The 13,962-nt window shown below is 42.3% G+C and overlaps 1 protein-coding gene across 6 annotated transcripts in view; it reads left to right on the top strand.

Annotated features, from left to right (window-relative positions):
- Positions 1 to 13,962, top strand: part of LOC120558148 (plasma membrane calcium-transporting ATPase 1-like) — a 106,527-nt gene that overhangs the window by 71,485 nt on the left and 21,080 nt on the right. For all 6 annotated transcript variants that reach the window (XM_039799065.1, XM_039799062.1, XM_039799068.1 and 3 more), the window contains 6 exons: positions 4,674 to 4,847; positions 6,397 to 6,611; positions 6,792 to 7,034; positions 7,621 to 7,862; positions 8,248 to 8,485; positions 12,904 to 13,083. In XM_039799065.1, the coding sequence (XP_039654999.1) occupies positions 4,674 to 4,847; positions 6,397 to 6,611; positions 6,792 to 7,034; positions 7,621 to 7,862; positions 8,248 to 8,485; positions 12,904 to 13,083 (1,292 nt within the window). The remainder of the gene's footprint in view (positions 1 to 4,673; positions 4,848 to 6,396; positions 6,612 to 6,791; positions 7,035 to 7,620; positions 7,863 to 8,247; positions 8,486 to 12,903; positions 13,084 to 13,962) is intronic.

The raw sequence follows: 13,962 nt of genomic DNA, 5'->3' as shown, positions 1-13,962 counted from the left end.
AAGCTACTATTACTTCCTGCAGGTGTTTCATTACAAAAGCCTGCTAGGAAAATGGGAGTATTAGGGCTGCAACTACGGATTATTTTCATTGATGATTAATCTGCCCATCACATTTTTCCAAAAGCCCAATTTGACACCTCCGAATTGCTTGTTTGTTCAACAACTTACAACCCAAAAGATGTTCTGTTTGCTCTCACACACGACAAAAAGCAACCACTCTTTACAAATGAGAAGCTGGAACTAGGCAATGCTTGCCTAAAACATGAGTCCTCAAAATAGTTGCCAGTTCATTTTCTGGTTGATTTAATTGACGTTGTTTAAGATCTAGGGGAAATTATGCCTTTTGAGGTGCTAAAAAGCTTTCAAAGTCAAACATCTCTTCAGGAAGTAACTCAACAGCGATAGAAAAAAACCAGCAAAGAAAAAGCAACTGGAAAATAGAGTGAATTAAAAAAACAAAAACAGTATTAGTGTTAAAAAGTGTCAAAAACAACGAGAGCAGGAGAGTGGTGAAATGACTTGTCGAACTGAAGTGTTTGTATCAACACCAAATGAATGTAGCGCAGATCAGCAAACAGGGCAGCTTCTTAAAATGAATTCCATCAGTACAACGGAGTCGTGTCATTTCACCACTGCTGCTCTCCCTTTCTCTTTTTAACACCAACACTGTTTTCATCCACTCAGTCACCTCTTCTTTCCCTTTTCTTTTCTTTTCGACAACTGTTAAATTAGCATCAATGAAGTGCCGTGATGTTTTTTTTTGGCTGAAGCGAGGCTGTCAGTGTGTGTGGGAGTTGCACCCTTGCAGCATTAGTGGGCTGTGGGCTGTCGTCTGTTCTGTTTGTGTATCCTCGGTTTCTTTTCGCCTTTTGATTCCTCCCATTTCTCTCACTGTTGCCTCCTTGCAGGGTGTTGCTCAGGACTCCATGTTGTCTTGTAATCACTGTTTGACTCTCTCCCTCTTCTCTGTTATTTTTTTCTGTCTTGCTGAAGTTCTCCTGCAGCCTCCACAGCTCTGCAGCCTCCTCTACCTCCTCCTGTCTATCTCTGTCGTGGTTCTGCATCGCTGTCGTTTTTTTTTTTTTCTCGTTTTTTCTGGGGTGATCGTTTGAGTTTGTCTTCTGTTTGTTGACTTGCTTTCTTTCTTTGATTGTCAGACAACCCCTCCCCTCTGCCCGCCGTGCGCTCTCCCATGGTTCAGTGCTGCGCCTGTTTCCAGTTCTGTGGTTGGTCAGTGGGTCTCAGTCCTGTTCATGTGAAGCTGTGTCAGTTAGTTCTATGTTGTGGCTTGTCTTCAGAGTGGACCATGTGCATAAAGCTCCACGGCTTCCTGGTTTGACACCGACTCATCGCAGCATTCAGAGTGTCTAAATGTGAAACTCAGAATGAGGCAGTGACGATGACAGTAAAGGAGTATTTGGGGGATAAAAGTGTCAAGTAAACTCAAAAACAGAATGATACGCATTAACGATATAATCCCTGCTTTTGCTTTGGCATCCCCAAATCTTCCCCAACCAAAGTTCCCCAACCTCACTGTTTGTACAAAACCTACAAAACATGAACAGTGAGCTGGGAGGAAATGTTGGAGACATTGAGCCCCATGCAAAAACAATTTTGTCTTCTTATCCTTCGTCTCTCTCTTGCCCTCATGTTTTTATTGTACGTGTTCAAGCGATTGTACATACTGTACATTCTTGGTTTTGACTTGGTGGATACCACCTGTTCCTGAGGAGGTGTGCGTTTGTGAGATTTGGTCATCGCTGCCCCCAAATTGCTTTATAAGGCGACCTGCTCTGCTGCAAGTTTCCTTTTACCAGAATGTCCCCCAAGAGTAAAAGGAACTTTACACTGCTGAGCTATTACTTCACAACTTGTTACGCAGTCTATTGAAAATCAAAAGTCACTAGAGCGATTGTCACCTCACAACTGGGACGCACGACTTACTGTAAACGTTGAGTCCGTTCAAAATGCGTCAGCTTTATTACGTCAGTCTCATAACCACCACTGGCATACGCTCAGTGGCCACCTAATTAGCTTTAATGCAGTCTAATAAAACTGCTCTGCAATAAACTCTACTTTTACAGTACCTATTGATAGGTTGGATATTTCAGCATTCAGGTTTTCAAATGTATTTCATACTTGTATGTAGTGTACTACACAGAAGGTTAGTTGAAGGTAACCCTGTCCTACGCAGGAATAGATTGGAATGTGTGAATCTATTAGAAGTATCATCCATTTAACGATTAGTGTTCTGCCTGTCGTAAAGGTGTTAATTAAATCATATGTTTTAGCATTGAGGTCATAATTGGTGGTGGTGTTGTAATTGATTGCAATATATAAGGATGTGTTTCTAATATTCTGCTAACCCAATGTATGTAAATGAGCACAACAAAATTAAAAATGACAAAATCAGAGTACATTGGCCGCAACGCCTTACCACATTGATAGAAGAATAAAAGCATATTCACTTACCCGGAAAACACATCTACACATAAAATATATCATGTTAATACCATAAAACATCCGCCTCGGAGCTTTCCCCCGGTAAGCCTCACAGCGTTCCCACCTTCACACTCACAATACAACACAATGAGCTTCTTCCACATCTATCACTCGGTCTGTCTGTGCATGCATCATACAACAGGCTTGAATCATTGGATGCAACAAGTTCTCTTTAATCACTTCAGAACAACCTGTTTCTATCTGTCGATTTATGGACACGTGAATCATATGACAGGATAACTCCTTTAATGCAACACATTCCCTTGTCTGTTTCTGTTTTTACGAGTCGTTTTTGCATGAGGTCCAATCAGTCAGTTAGTTTTAATATATTTCAATTTGCTGAAAACTCAAAAAAAAAAAAGAAAGGGTACAAAAGAGGACAATATTGGTTTCCCAAACAGTCCAGATTCTAATTATTTGCTTTTGGCTGCTTCCAGTGACTTTCTCCAGCAGACAGCTGTTAAAAAAAAAATAAAGAATTTTATATATTTTTATATCTATCTATCTATCTATCTATCTATCTATCTATCTATCTATCTATATCTCTATCTATCTATATCTCTATCTATCTATCTATATCTCTATATCTCTATATCTCTATCTGATCTTAACAGTCAATGACCCAACAGTCTTCGTCAATATAAACAGGAAAATACGAAGATAATCTCCAATCTCCAGCTAACCTGAATGTCTTCTGGTCATTTAGAAACTTCTTAGCGGTCATCCAGGAATCTAAAGCTGCTTTATGTCCATGATCTGTTGGTATTGTTAGTTCCAGAAGTGATGTTGACATTGTTACCAGCAGTGGCTCTCCACCAGGGTTTAATATTGGACAGTACAGGTAGCTGATGGATCAGAACATTTCCAGGATTGGCTGTTAATAAACCATCTCCGTTTCAGTCAGTGTTGTCAGCTCAGTTGTTCGTGAGGACACACGGCACATCACAACTCAGCGTGTCAGATCAGAGTAGATCTGTTCAGTTTACGTACATCACCAGCTCACATTCCTTTGCTATGGAAATATGACAAGCGGCAGTGGATGGAGGGAGTGCAGCCCAATTCAGTGTAAGCTCTGCAGCAGAGATCAAACACATCAAAGAGCTCCACGTTACAGTACTACAGTCCAAACAGCATCCCAGCTGATGAAGTGAATTGCAAATACACAGTTTGTTTATGCAAATGAGGAGCAAAGCCGCCGAGCAGGATGAGAAACCAGACACCATACCAGACTTTATAACTCAGCCTCGTTCATAACTCTGAGCTCTGATGTGAAACAAACTCTCTGTGTGTGTGTGTGTGTGTGTGTGTGTGTGTGTGTGTGTGTGTGTGTGTGTGTGTGTGTGTGTGTGTGTGTGTGTGTGTGTGTGTGTGTGTGTGTGTGTGTGTGTGTGTGTGTGTGTGTGTGTGTGTGAGATTGACAGCCCCTGATTAAATCCTCTGTTGTATCTGCTGTTCTCTGTTCTGTCTGCTGCTCTTCATTATGATCTGCTGCTCCCAACTCGTCTCTCTGAAAGCTACCTGGACCTTTTTCATGAGTCTTCTGTGATCGTAAATGGATGAGATGCTACTCTCAGCATTCAGCCAAAAGGGTCACCATGTTAATAAAGATGTTAAAGTTCTCTGATCTCTGAGAAATACTCGTCCAGTCGTTTTCAGCTTTCCCTTCCGACTGATCCGTACTTTGCTTTTTTTTTCTTTCAAAAAAACTCTCTTTTCTAACCTTCATCCCAAAAAAAAAAAAAAAACCCCCCCCCTCCTCCCTTTTTTTTTTTTTCCACAAAAAAAAAAAAAAAAAAAAAACCCCCCCCCCCTTTTTTGTTTTCCAATTTATTATTATTTATTGATTTAATCCATTCACCTTTTGTTAACCCGTCCTGCCTTCCTTCCCTCCCTCATCCTCTGTTCCCAATCCTGACCACGCTGAAAACTTTCCTCTCTTCCATCTCCATTCTTAAAAATACAACCATCCATCTTTCAACACTCTGTCCCATATCCTCCCTCCTCATCCTCCTTTATCTTCACCTCTGCTTCATCACAAACCTATTTCCTGACCTCTCCTAAACCTGCTCCTCCTCCTCATCTCCCTTTACTCTCAACCCCGGTCCCGCTCTCCTCCTACTCCTTTTACCTCCCAACCTCCACTTTACCCCACCTCCCCCTCCCCCTCCCAGCCAAAACCCAGGACGGCATTGCCCTGGAGATCCAGCCGCTGAAGAGCGAGGAGGCCACCGAGTCGGAGGAAAAGGAGGAGGCCAAACCGGTGAAGAAGGTTAACGTGACCAAGAAGGAGAAGTCGGTGCTGCAGGGCAAACTTACCAAACTGGCTGTACAGATCGGGAAGGCTGGTGAGACACACACACACACACACACACACACACACACACACACACACACACACACACACACACACACACACACACACACTGATGTTTAGCAGTGCCTTAGCATGCATAAAGTGGCTATATGTAACTTTCAGTTTGTGTTGATTCTAGCGGCCCCTGGTAGTGGTAGTGTTTTATTTACCACACTTGCTAAACACTTTTGAACCCAGCTTGTCTCTGTACAGTACCCATCTTCTTCTCTGACTCTGGAGAAGACAAAGAACAAGTGGATTTCCAGAAATGTCAGACTGTTCCTTTTAATAGCACACAAAGTGTTCAGGCAGTGAAGGGACTGGGAGGAAGAGGGTCAGAATGCACTCAGTTTTATTGGAAGGACGTTTTTATCAGGAACATGATTCATCCCGGAATTGAAGGTATTTTCTGTGTCATTTCAATTGACCTTAATACACTGAGGGGCTTTTAGGACGGCCTGGAGGGCTTCAGTTATAAACCACCGAAATACAATTTGGACCAAAACACTTTGACAGGAAATGGCGAGGTGAAGCAGAAGAACACAAGCAATGGATTTCTCTGTTTCACCTGGACAAACCTATTTCTGATTTTCCACTTAGGTGTTGTCCGACACACAGGCAAATATTTATTAGTCGAATATTACAGGAAAATAACTTTTTTTTTTTTTAAATGGTATTATTTGCCGACCCTTCCTCTTAATACCTTTTTTGTTTTGCATCCAAAAAAATCAACCTCACCGCCTTGCTCAAACATAAACCAATAATACTTTTTTTTGGGCTATGGTTTAACCACAATCACCACCTGTGATTTCAGTGTGTTTTACAAGCCTGATATATTCAAATGTTGCATTCATCAAACAATCAAGTAATTAAAGAATGAACGCATTCACGAACATGAAAGTCAGCAACTTTTTTCAAACTTTTCAACATTTATTTTTGCTTATTTTGCCTTTATTTGACAATTGATAGTAGAGACAGACAGAGAACATGGAGAGAGAGAAAGAGAGCAAAGGGAATGATCTGCAGCAAAGGTTTAACCCTTGTGTTGACTTCGGGTCAATTTGACCCGTTTTCAATTTTTGTTTTATGTCAGAAAATATGGGATGTAGAAATAAGTGCTGAAAATGTGTAGACGAAAAATTTAACAATTTAAAACGTTGGAAAAAGCAAAAACAAACTGAAAAAAAGGCATCAAAAATGTCGAAAAAACAAGTGTTTTTTTTTTTTTTTTTCAAGGTTGACAGAGGGACAACACAAGGGTTAAATCAAACCAATTGTGATTACATGGTATATGTCCGCAAACTTTTTTAATACCCAAAATACATTTGTACTGGCTTTGTGTTATGGGAGTTATTGGACAATGGATTATCCCATGCGGTGTTTTGAAAGCGTTACCACAACAAAAGCTACTATGACTAAAACCCAATTTTGGGATGTATAATTTATATTTCACACTGGAAACCAGTAGCCTCTACATATAAAAACGGACTCGTCGTGGTTAGGACGTGCGCTTGTGTCTAAACTCTGCCCGTTCTAACCAGGTCTGATCATGTCGGCTCTGACTGTCGTCATCCTCATCCTCTACTTTGTGATCGACACCTTCGCGGTCCAGGGTCGGACCTGGTTGGCCGAGTGCACCCCCATCTACATCCAGTACTTTGTCAAGTTCTTCATCATCGGCGTGACGGTGCTGGTGGTGGCCGTTCCCGAGGGGCTGCCGCTCGCCGTCACCATCTCTCTAGCCTACTCCGTCAAGGTAAGCAGGATTATGGAGAAATGTAAGATGATTGCATTTTGAACTCTTCACAGAATCATTTCCGTTTTTAGGATTTCATAACAACACTTATTTCATCCACTTTAAGGCCAAGTCATGTAGTTTTCCAAACTGTGTTTAAATGCAGACCTCAGCCTCTGACCTCGTTCTCTATTTTTTTAGAAAATGATGAAGGACAACAACCTGGTGCGTCATCTGGACGCCTGTGAGACCATGGGCAACGCCACGGCCATCTGCTCGGACAAGACGGGCACGCTGACCATGAACCGCATGACGGTGGTGCAGGCGTACGTCGGCGACACGCACTACAGAACGGTCCCTGAACCCGACGCCATCAAACCAGAGACTCTGGAAGTTATGGTCAACAGCATTTCTATCAACTCGGCGTACACCACCAAGATCCTGGTGAGAGCTTCACCGTCACAGCTGCATCCAACCACAACACCTAGGACAAACATGAACCTAGACCTGATCTAAACCTTCTCTTTAAACCCAGTCTAAAAACGCCCTTGAACACGTTAGCTACAATCAACAGAGCTGTGATTTGCTGCAGCGCACCTGACATCAAAATGTTCGTTTTTCTAAAGAAAACAGAAGATGTTTACTTGAAGAAAGCTCGACTAGTTGCTATGTTGCAGGTTTAGTAAACAGTCAAAATATGTAAAATAGCTGTAGCTGATATAATCTGCTGCCTACAACGGTTCTTCATCAGGAAGAGAAATGGCATGAAAAGGAACCCAAAGAGCCCCAAAGCTCGGCAAATTTGGTTATTTTAGTTGATTGAAACAGGATCTAAAAATCAAACCGTCTGTCAGAACTTCGGGTTAGCTTCTGTTCTCTTCTGACTTAATGCTTGTGCAAGTGAACTAACATGTCATTAAAATCAAACAACAACTCTACACGCAGAAGGAGTCTTGGTGCCCGCGATGACACAAAACCAATTTTAAACTCTTAATATCATATCACATCCAAACCTTTTGTCCCTCCTCAGTCTCCGGAAAAAGAAGGTGGCCTTCCCCGCCACGTGGGCAACAAGACCGAGTGTGCTCTGCTGGGCCTGGTGCTGGAGCTGAAGAGGGACTACCAGCCAATCAGAGATGAGATCCCCGAAGAGAAACTCTACAAGGTTTACACCTTCAACTCCTCCCGCAAGTCCATGAGCACGGTGCTGAAGAACGCTGATGGAGGTTTCCGCATGTACAGCAAAGGAGCGTCAGAGATAGTCCTGAGAAAGTAAGAAAAGAGATCAAATAACCTGAGGATGGATGGATGGATGGATGGGTGGAAAGAGTGGATGGATGGGTGGGTGGCTGGATAGTATGTTTGGATGGATGGATGGATGGATAGGTTGGTTGGTTGGTTGGACGGATGGATGGATGGATGGACTGATGGATGGATGGATGGGTGGGTGGGTGGGTGGGTTTTGGATGGATGGATGGATGGATGGATGGATAGTTTGTTTTGACAGATGGATGGATGGATAGATTGGTTGGACGGCCGGATGGATGGTTCGGTGGGTGGGTGGGTGGATGGATGGATGGATGATAGGATGGCATTTCTTACCCTACCTACTGATCTCCTCCCCCCTCCTCTGTCTCTCTCTCCTCTCCTTCCCCAGATGCTCCTATATCTTGGACGCCCAGGGTCAGCCTCGCATCTTCAAGCCGAAGGACCGTGACGAGATGGTGCGTAAGGTGATTGAGCCGATGGCGTGCGACGGGCTGAGGACCATCTGCGTGGCTTACAGGGACTTTCCCGCCGAGGCCGGAGAGCCAAACTGGGACAACGAGAACGACATCTTGAATGACCTCACCTGCATCGTGGTGGTCGGCATCGAGGACCCCGTCAGACCTGAGGTACTGTGCAAATTAAACTCAGCCCAGACACAGATATCCACCTGATAACACTTTCTGTAATTAACACCTGATGCTAGGTTATGTTCAGGTCGTTCACTGTTAACCGTGTGATCGTTCAACAACGTTTGTTGTTGGAATGTCATGATTCATTATATATGGTTCAAACTTCCAACCCTAGACTGTGGCTGTAGTCTCCTGGACGTCACTGATTCAAGAGCCAAGTTAAAGCTCAAAGTGGGCGGATCCCGGTGGCTCCGTCCACTGTCTTGGCAGTACCTGCCATCGCCAAATCCAAAAATGGGCAAAGAGGTGAAACCTGGTTGGAGCAAAGTATGGCTCAATGAAGTCTACGGTCTATGCTCGCCTCCTGAGGCGGCAGCCCACCTGTCACTCAAAGTGATAGTCTATATTTTTAGAGTTATAAAAAAAAGTTTTAAGCCTTAAGTGGCCACTCGATGAATGGCAGTTTTTGGCACTTCCTTGTTGGCTTTATTTTTAGCAGCGTAGGCTGCCGCTTGGTTCAAACTTAGAAGAGTGCCGAGCAGCCAGATGCTAGATTTAAGAAAAACTGCATGTCCAAATAGGGTACTTTTATTGGTAAAACTGATAATCAAAACTGATCTGTCATTCAGTCTGTCTGTTTCAATAGCCAACAGAGCAGTCAGCTATAAACTATAGACATAAAATGATCCATAATCTATTTTATTTTAATGTTGCAAACGGCTGGTCGAAAAAGTTTTAGACTGAGCCTTAACGAGCGCCCCAAGCACGGTAACGTTACATGGTGGAGAGAGATAGGGAGTGACTGAAGAGAAGGAGCGCCCAGCGGCGTTAGAACAAAGCCGTGACTCAGAGAAATGAAACGTGTTTTCGCCGATTCCTCACTAGAAATGTAACTAGCGAGCATCTCAATATCACTGACGTTTACCACATTCATACGTGGACGAAACAAATGATATATCCAGCTACAAAAAGCCTGGAGGTCGGGAAGTAGAACGGAAGTACAACGAGGTGTTGTCATGGAGATGATACACCGTCTAAAAATGCAAACAGGAGAGTGTGTGATTACGTGACAGAAAAAAACGTAACGATGTGATGCCCATTACCAGAGCAGTCATTCAGCTGAAGGCCTTGGAAATATTTACCGTTAATTTAAATGGGACACTTTCATCTAAAAAGATATTGAAAATATAGTTTTATTTTAAACAGCCCACCTTGTTTTATTCAACGTGTTTATTAGAATTACCGGTATTTCAAATTAAATGAAAACAAGGTAGGCTGTTGTTTTTACCAAAATAATATTTGGCTTTAAGTATTTTTTACAAAAATGAGTCTTGAAAAAAGGGGGGGGGGGTCGTCTTCTATTCAGACCACTACGGTAAGTAAAAAAACATGGTTCAAAATACAGGGAAGCTTTGTGGAGCTCGGCTTCTCTGAAAGAGCGCCACGAAAGCCTCATTTGAGAAATTTAGGGAGAGCTCTGAAAAATCCTAACTTTTGGTGCCTCTGGTTCCTTTCTGTATACATTTATATTTTCCTGAATATTTAGGTTCCTTAAATAAATAATAGACTACTAGTAAAGCACTTGTCAACGTGTGTGTTTATCTGGCATAACAATTTCTGAAAACTGGTGTCTTACCAACACCGTATGATTTGTGTATTTGCATTGCGACGTTCCCTCCGGAATGTTTTACTGTGCAGCGAGCATTGGGTGTTGTGTTTAGAGAAGCTTGGAAGTTTGGGTTGGCGAAGTTATCTTGCTATGTTTTCAGTAAGACAAACATTTGAGGATGTGGGCATGTTCATAATTGCCATGGGATACAGGCTTGGTCTTGTCTGTTAAACAAAGTAATGCAAACATCGCCCGTCCACTGTGCGTTGGCATTTTAATCGTTTCTCGATGGAGAGCATTTAAAAAGAAAAAAAAAAAAAACTGTTACACCGGTGAATAATTTTTCTGTTTCTTTGTTGTCTTTGTTGCATAATTTTACACATGGGGGGGCACATTCATGTTTGTGCGTGCATGTGCACAGTACCCTCCCACCCCTGAAAAATAGGGCTCTCCCAAAAGCCACAGTGTAATTCAAAGGATTTTTAAGGTTGGTACTTAATAATCAGTGTTTGTAGTCTGCAGCTGTTTTCACTGATACAAAATGACTTTGGCTTAGTTTGAAATGTCCTGCATTCTTTGTGGGCATGAAGCAGGGGCACTGAAGTTCAGTTTCTTCCTGAAAGAACAGAAGAGAACAGAGAGAAGATGGAGCCCAGGAGTGTAACTGAACTGATCCGACAGGCTGCTCATAATTATATTAAAGTGTTGGTGCTAGAAGAAGAAAAAATGTGGAGGTGTAAACATTCAATAGTCCATGACAGAGTTGAGATAAACGAGCAGTTTTTTCCAAACCGAACCACTAAGGTGAGTCGTGGTCAGGTGTGCAGATACTCTGAAGTGTTAAATGAAGCCTGTAATGAAGCTCAGAAAGCATCCGTGTCGGAACGGAAATAAGTGGAGAGCAGTCGGAGTCAGTCCACAGCTCAGCGTTTATCTTTGCACATCATGTGATCTGAAGGACACAAAACTCATTACATTTTTCCACTTTAAGGCATAAAATTCATATTCACATTCTAAGAAGAAAAGAAATACATGTCACAGCTGCATACGTGTTGTTAAGAAACCTGTATGTAGCTGTGACCTGACCGTGTGTAGTCTGCACAAATATACTAGTAACTGTAGAAGGGACTACTTCCACTATCAGACCCCTTGCAATTAATGGTCATGGATTATCATTATATTCAGGATACACCACTGTTCAATTTTCAGCGATGACACACAGCAACTGTAAAGCAGCCCGGATCAGCCTGGATTGCTTCTTTTGTCCGTAAGGTGCACTCTGTGTGTCCCAGGTGTGTCAAATGACCCGTCCTGAAGCCCCACCCCCCTTAGTTACTGTTGCCACGCCTGGCAGCTTTCCATTCTAGCACAACACATATGATCAGTTTACGATGATATCAGTTGCAGATTTACAAAAAAAAAACATTTTTTTTTAAACAGTTGGTCCTCGATTTTAGACAGAAGTAAACGAAAGCAGTTTCTCCTTTTTAGCCAGTGGTAGTCTAATTAACTTTTGTTCTGTGAGTTACTGAGTCTCCAGCTGACTTGTTTTAAAACAAGAACCTTGTGGGGTCTTCAATGTGCAATGTAGTTCGCTAATGATATAATACCTTTTGGCTGTGGAACACACAGTTTCATCCAACACTTTTGCTCTTGTTTTTTTGCTTTTGGTAATGTGATTAAAAAAACACCCTCCAAACTCTTTGTATACAGAGTATCTCTGTGTGTTGTCCTTTAAGTGTTTTTGACTGAACTCAAGTATGTTTCCAGTAGGGCTGGATACCGAATTCAATACTTTTTAGGCACAGACCGAATTGCCTCTGAAGTATCGAAAAATGCCTCGTCATTTATACCCAATTTCAGTACCTAAGGAGTAAATCTCATTAGCGTCAGTGAGCCAGTCAACATGCAGCATGCTTCTACCAACATCTAATAATGCTGGTGTTTGGCTGTCTAACGTTACACATCCCTGAGGCAGGCAGGAAAAACTTTACATTAGTCACAGAGACGGGGCTCGCGTAGTAGGAGCTGAAAAATACATTAAAAGATATGTGTCGTAATGTGTAATTTCATTTTGTTTTATAAAGTTGGTATCGATAAAAGTATAGTTTAGGAACCGGTATCAAAGTCACGGTAGTGGTATCGGTACCGGTATCGAAAAATCTTTAACGATAGAACCAGCCCTAGTTTCCTGATTCTTTAACCTTATCACTTTCTGGAAAATGTTGATCATAATGACAGCCCAACCCCTCCACTCCTTCACTCAGGTCAAGGCTCCCTGTGCGTGAATCAAAGATATGACGTCTGTTTGTATTTGTAAGCAAACACAGAACTCCTGTTGGTCTCCGTCCAACTGGTTGAGCCACCCATTGAGCAAAGTAAGTAGCCAACAGCTTTCTGATTGTCCTCTGACCATTATGTCACCATGGACTCCTCACAGATGCCTGTCTCCGTGTCTCTTTTTATTCACCGTCTATTATCTGAGATGAATGAGGTCTCAGTTAGGATGTGACGAAGAACAGCAACTGTACAGTGTAGAACCTGCTGCTGTTGCAGGATGAGTCTGGTCCCACATGTTGGCGCCTGAAGATGTGATCCTTTTTATCACACCATACTTAAGAAAAATAAACCCAACTAAAAGACTCGCCATCAGACAGTCTCACTTGGTTTAAAGATGAGTGAGCTTTCCTTTTAAATTGCCTTTTTAAAGCGATGTACAGATCAGAAAGAGAAGCTGGCGGGTTTCTCTGACCTGTGTTCATCTTTCAGGCTTCATGACGTTTCTTTCTGTCTGACACTCTTCCAGGTACCTGAGGCTATTACCAAGTGCCAGCGTGCAGGCATCACTGTACGTATGGTTACCGGAGACAACATCAACACCGCCCGCGCCATCGCAACAAAGTGTGGCATCCTGCTGCCCGGTGAGGACTTCCTGTGTATGGAGGGCAAAGAGTTCAACCAGCAGATCAGAAACGACCAGGGAGAGGTGAGACCATTGTAGAAATGTTATACGGAAGTTTACCGCAGCCAACGAGGATGTGTTTACATTTTTACCTGAAGCTACATGAATTTTTGTCCACAAAATGACTCCACAGATTTCACATCAACTAAGCCTTGAATTTCTTGTTGCTTATCGGTCAGTGTATACACGATACGATATATCTGCAATAAGCTAATATCGGCTGATGCATCGGTCTAGCTTTCGTTTAGCTGCTGCAGAAGATTTCTTTTTTCTCACTCTCGGTCCAGTGCCAGTATTCTCTGGTGTTTTAATCCTGGTTTGATTGGTAGCTCATTAATCAAGTAATCAAATTCAGAACCTCTAACAGAGTTTCCCATGTCGGTTAATTCGTTTTTTTTTTTTTTTTTTTTAATCCTGCCCTACTTCAATTGTTGAGCATACTTGAATTACAAACCTTGTCAGTGAACTATCAGGGCAAAAACACAAAAAAACTAATTAAAAAAAAAAACATTCATTAATTGTAATCGAGGGAGAATGTTCAATGAATTGTGATTTTGATTTGAGGTCCCATCGTCCAGCCTGGTTGTGGAGTCTTTAAATGAAGCCCAGACTACCTTGCCTCTACTATTAATGAATTATTGTTTTGTGTCCAAAAGTAAAAATATTCTCCATAGTACAAGTAAAGTGGAGGGTTATCTTTTAAATTAGTCTATATCCACGAAGTTCCACTTCCGGGATTGCTCCGGTGCCGTAGGAAATTCTGCCGAATGCATGTCTTTTCTCCGATGATCGTTACCTTCCGCTTTCTTTGTGTTGTTGGAAACTCGGGTGGATTTCTGAGGACTATGGTTAACTGCTCCTCAGATCTCTGCAGGGTAAATCCAGACAGCTAGCTAGACTATC

Source organism: Perca fluviatilis, chromosome 4 (assembly GCF_010015445.1).
Source record: "Perca fluviatilis chromosome 4, GENO_Pfluv_1.0, whole genome shotgun sequence".
In the NCBI taxonomy this organism is placed as follows: Eukaryota; Metazoa; Chordata; class Actinopteri; order Perciformes; family Percidae; genus Perca; species Perca fluviatilis.
This window is presented reverse-complemented; position numbering and strand designations above follow the sequence as displayed.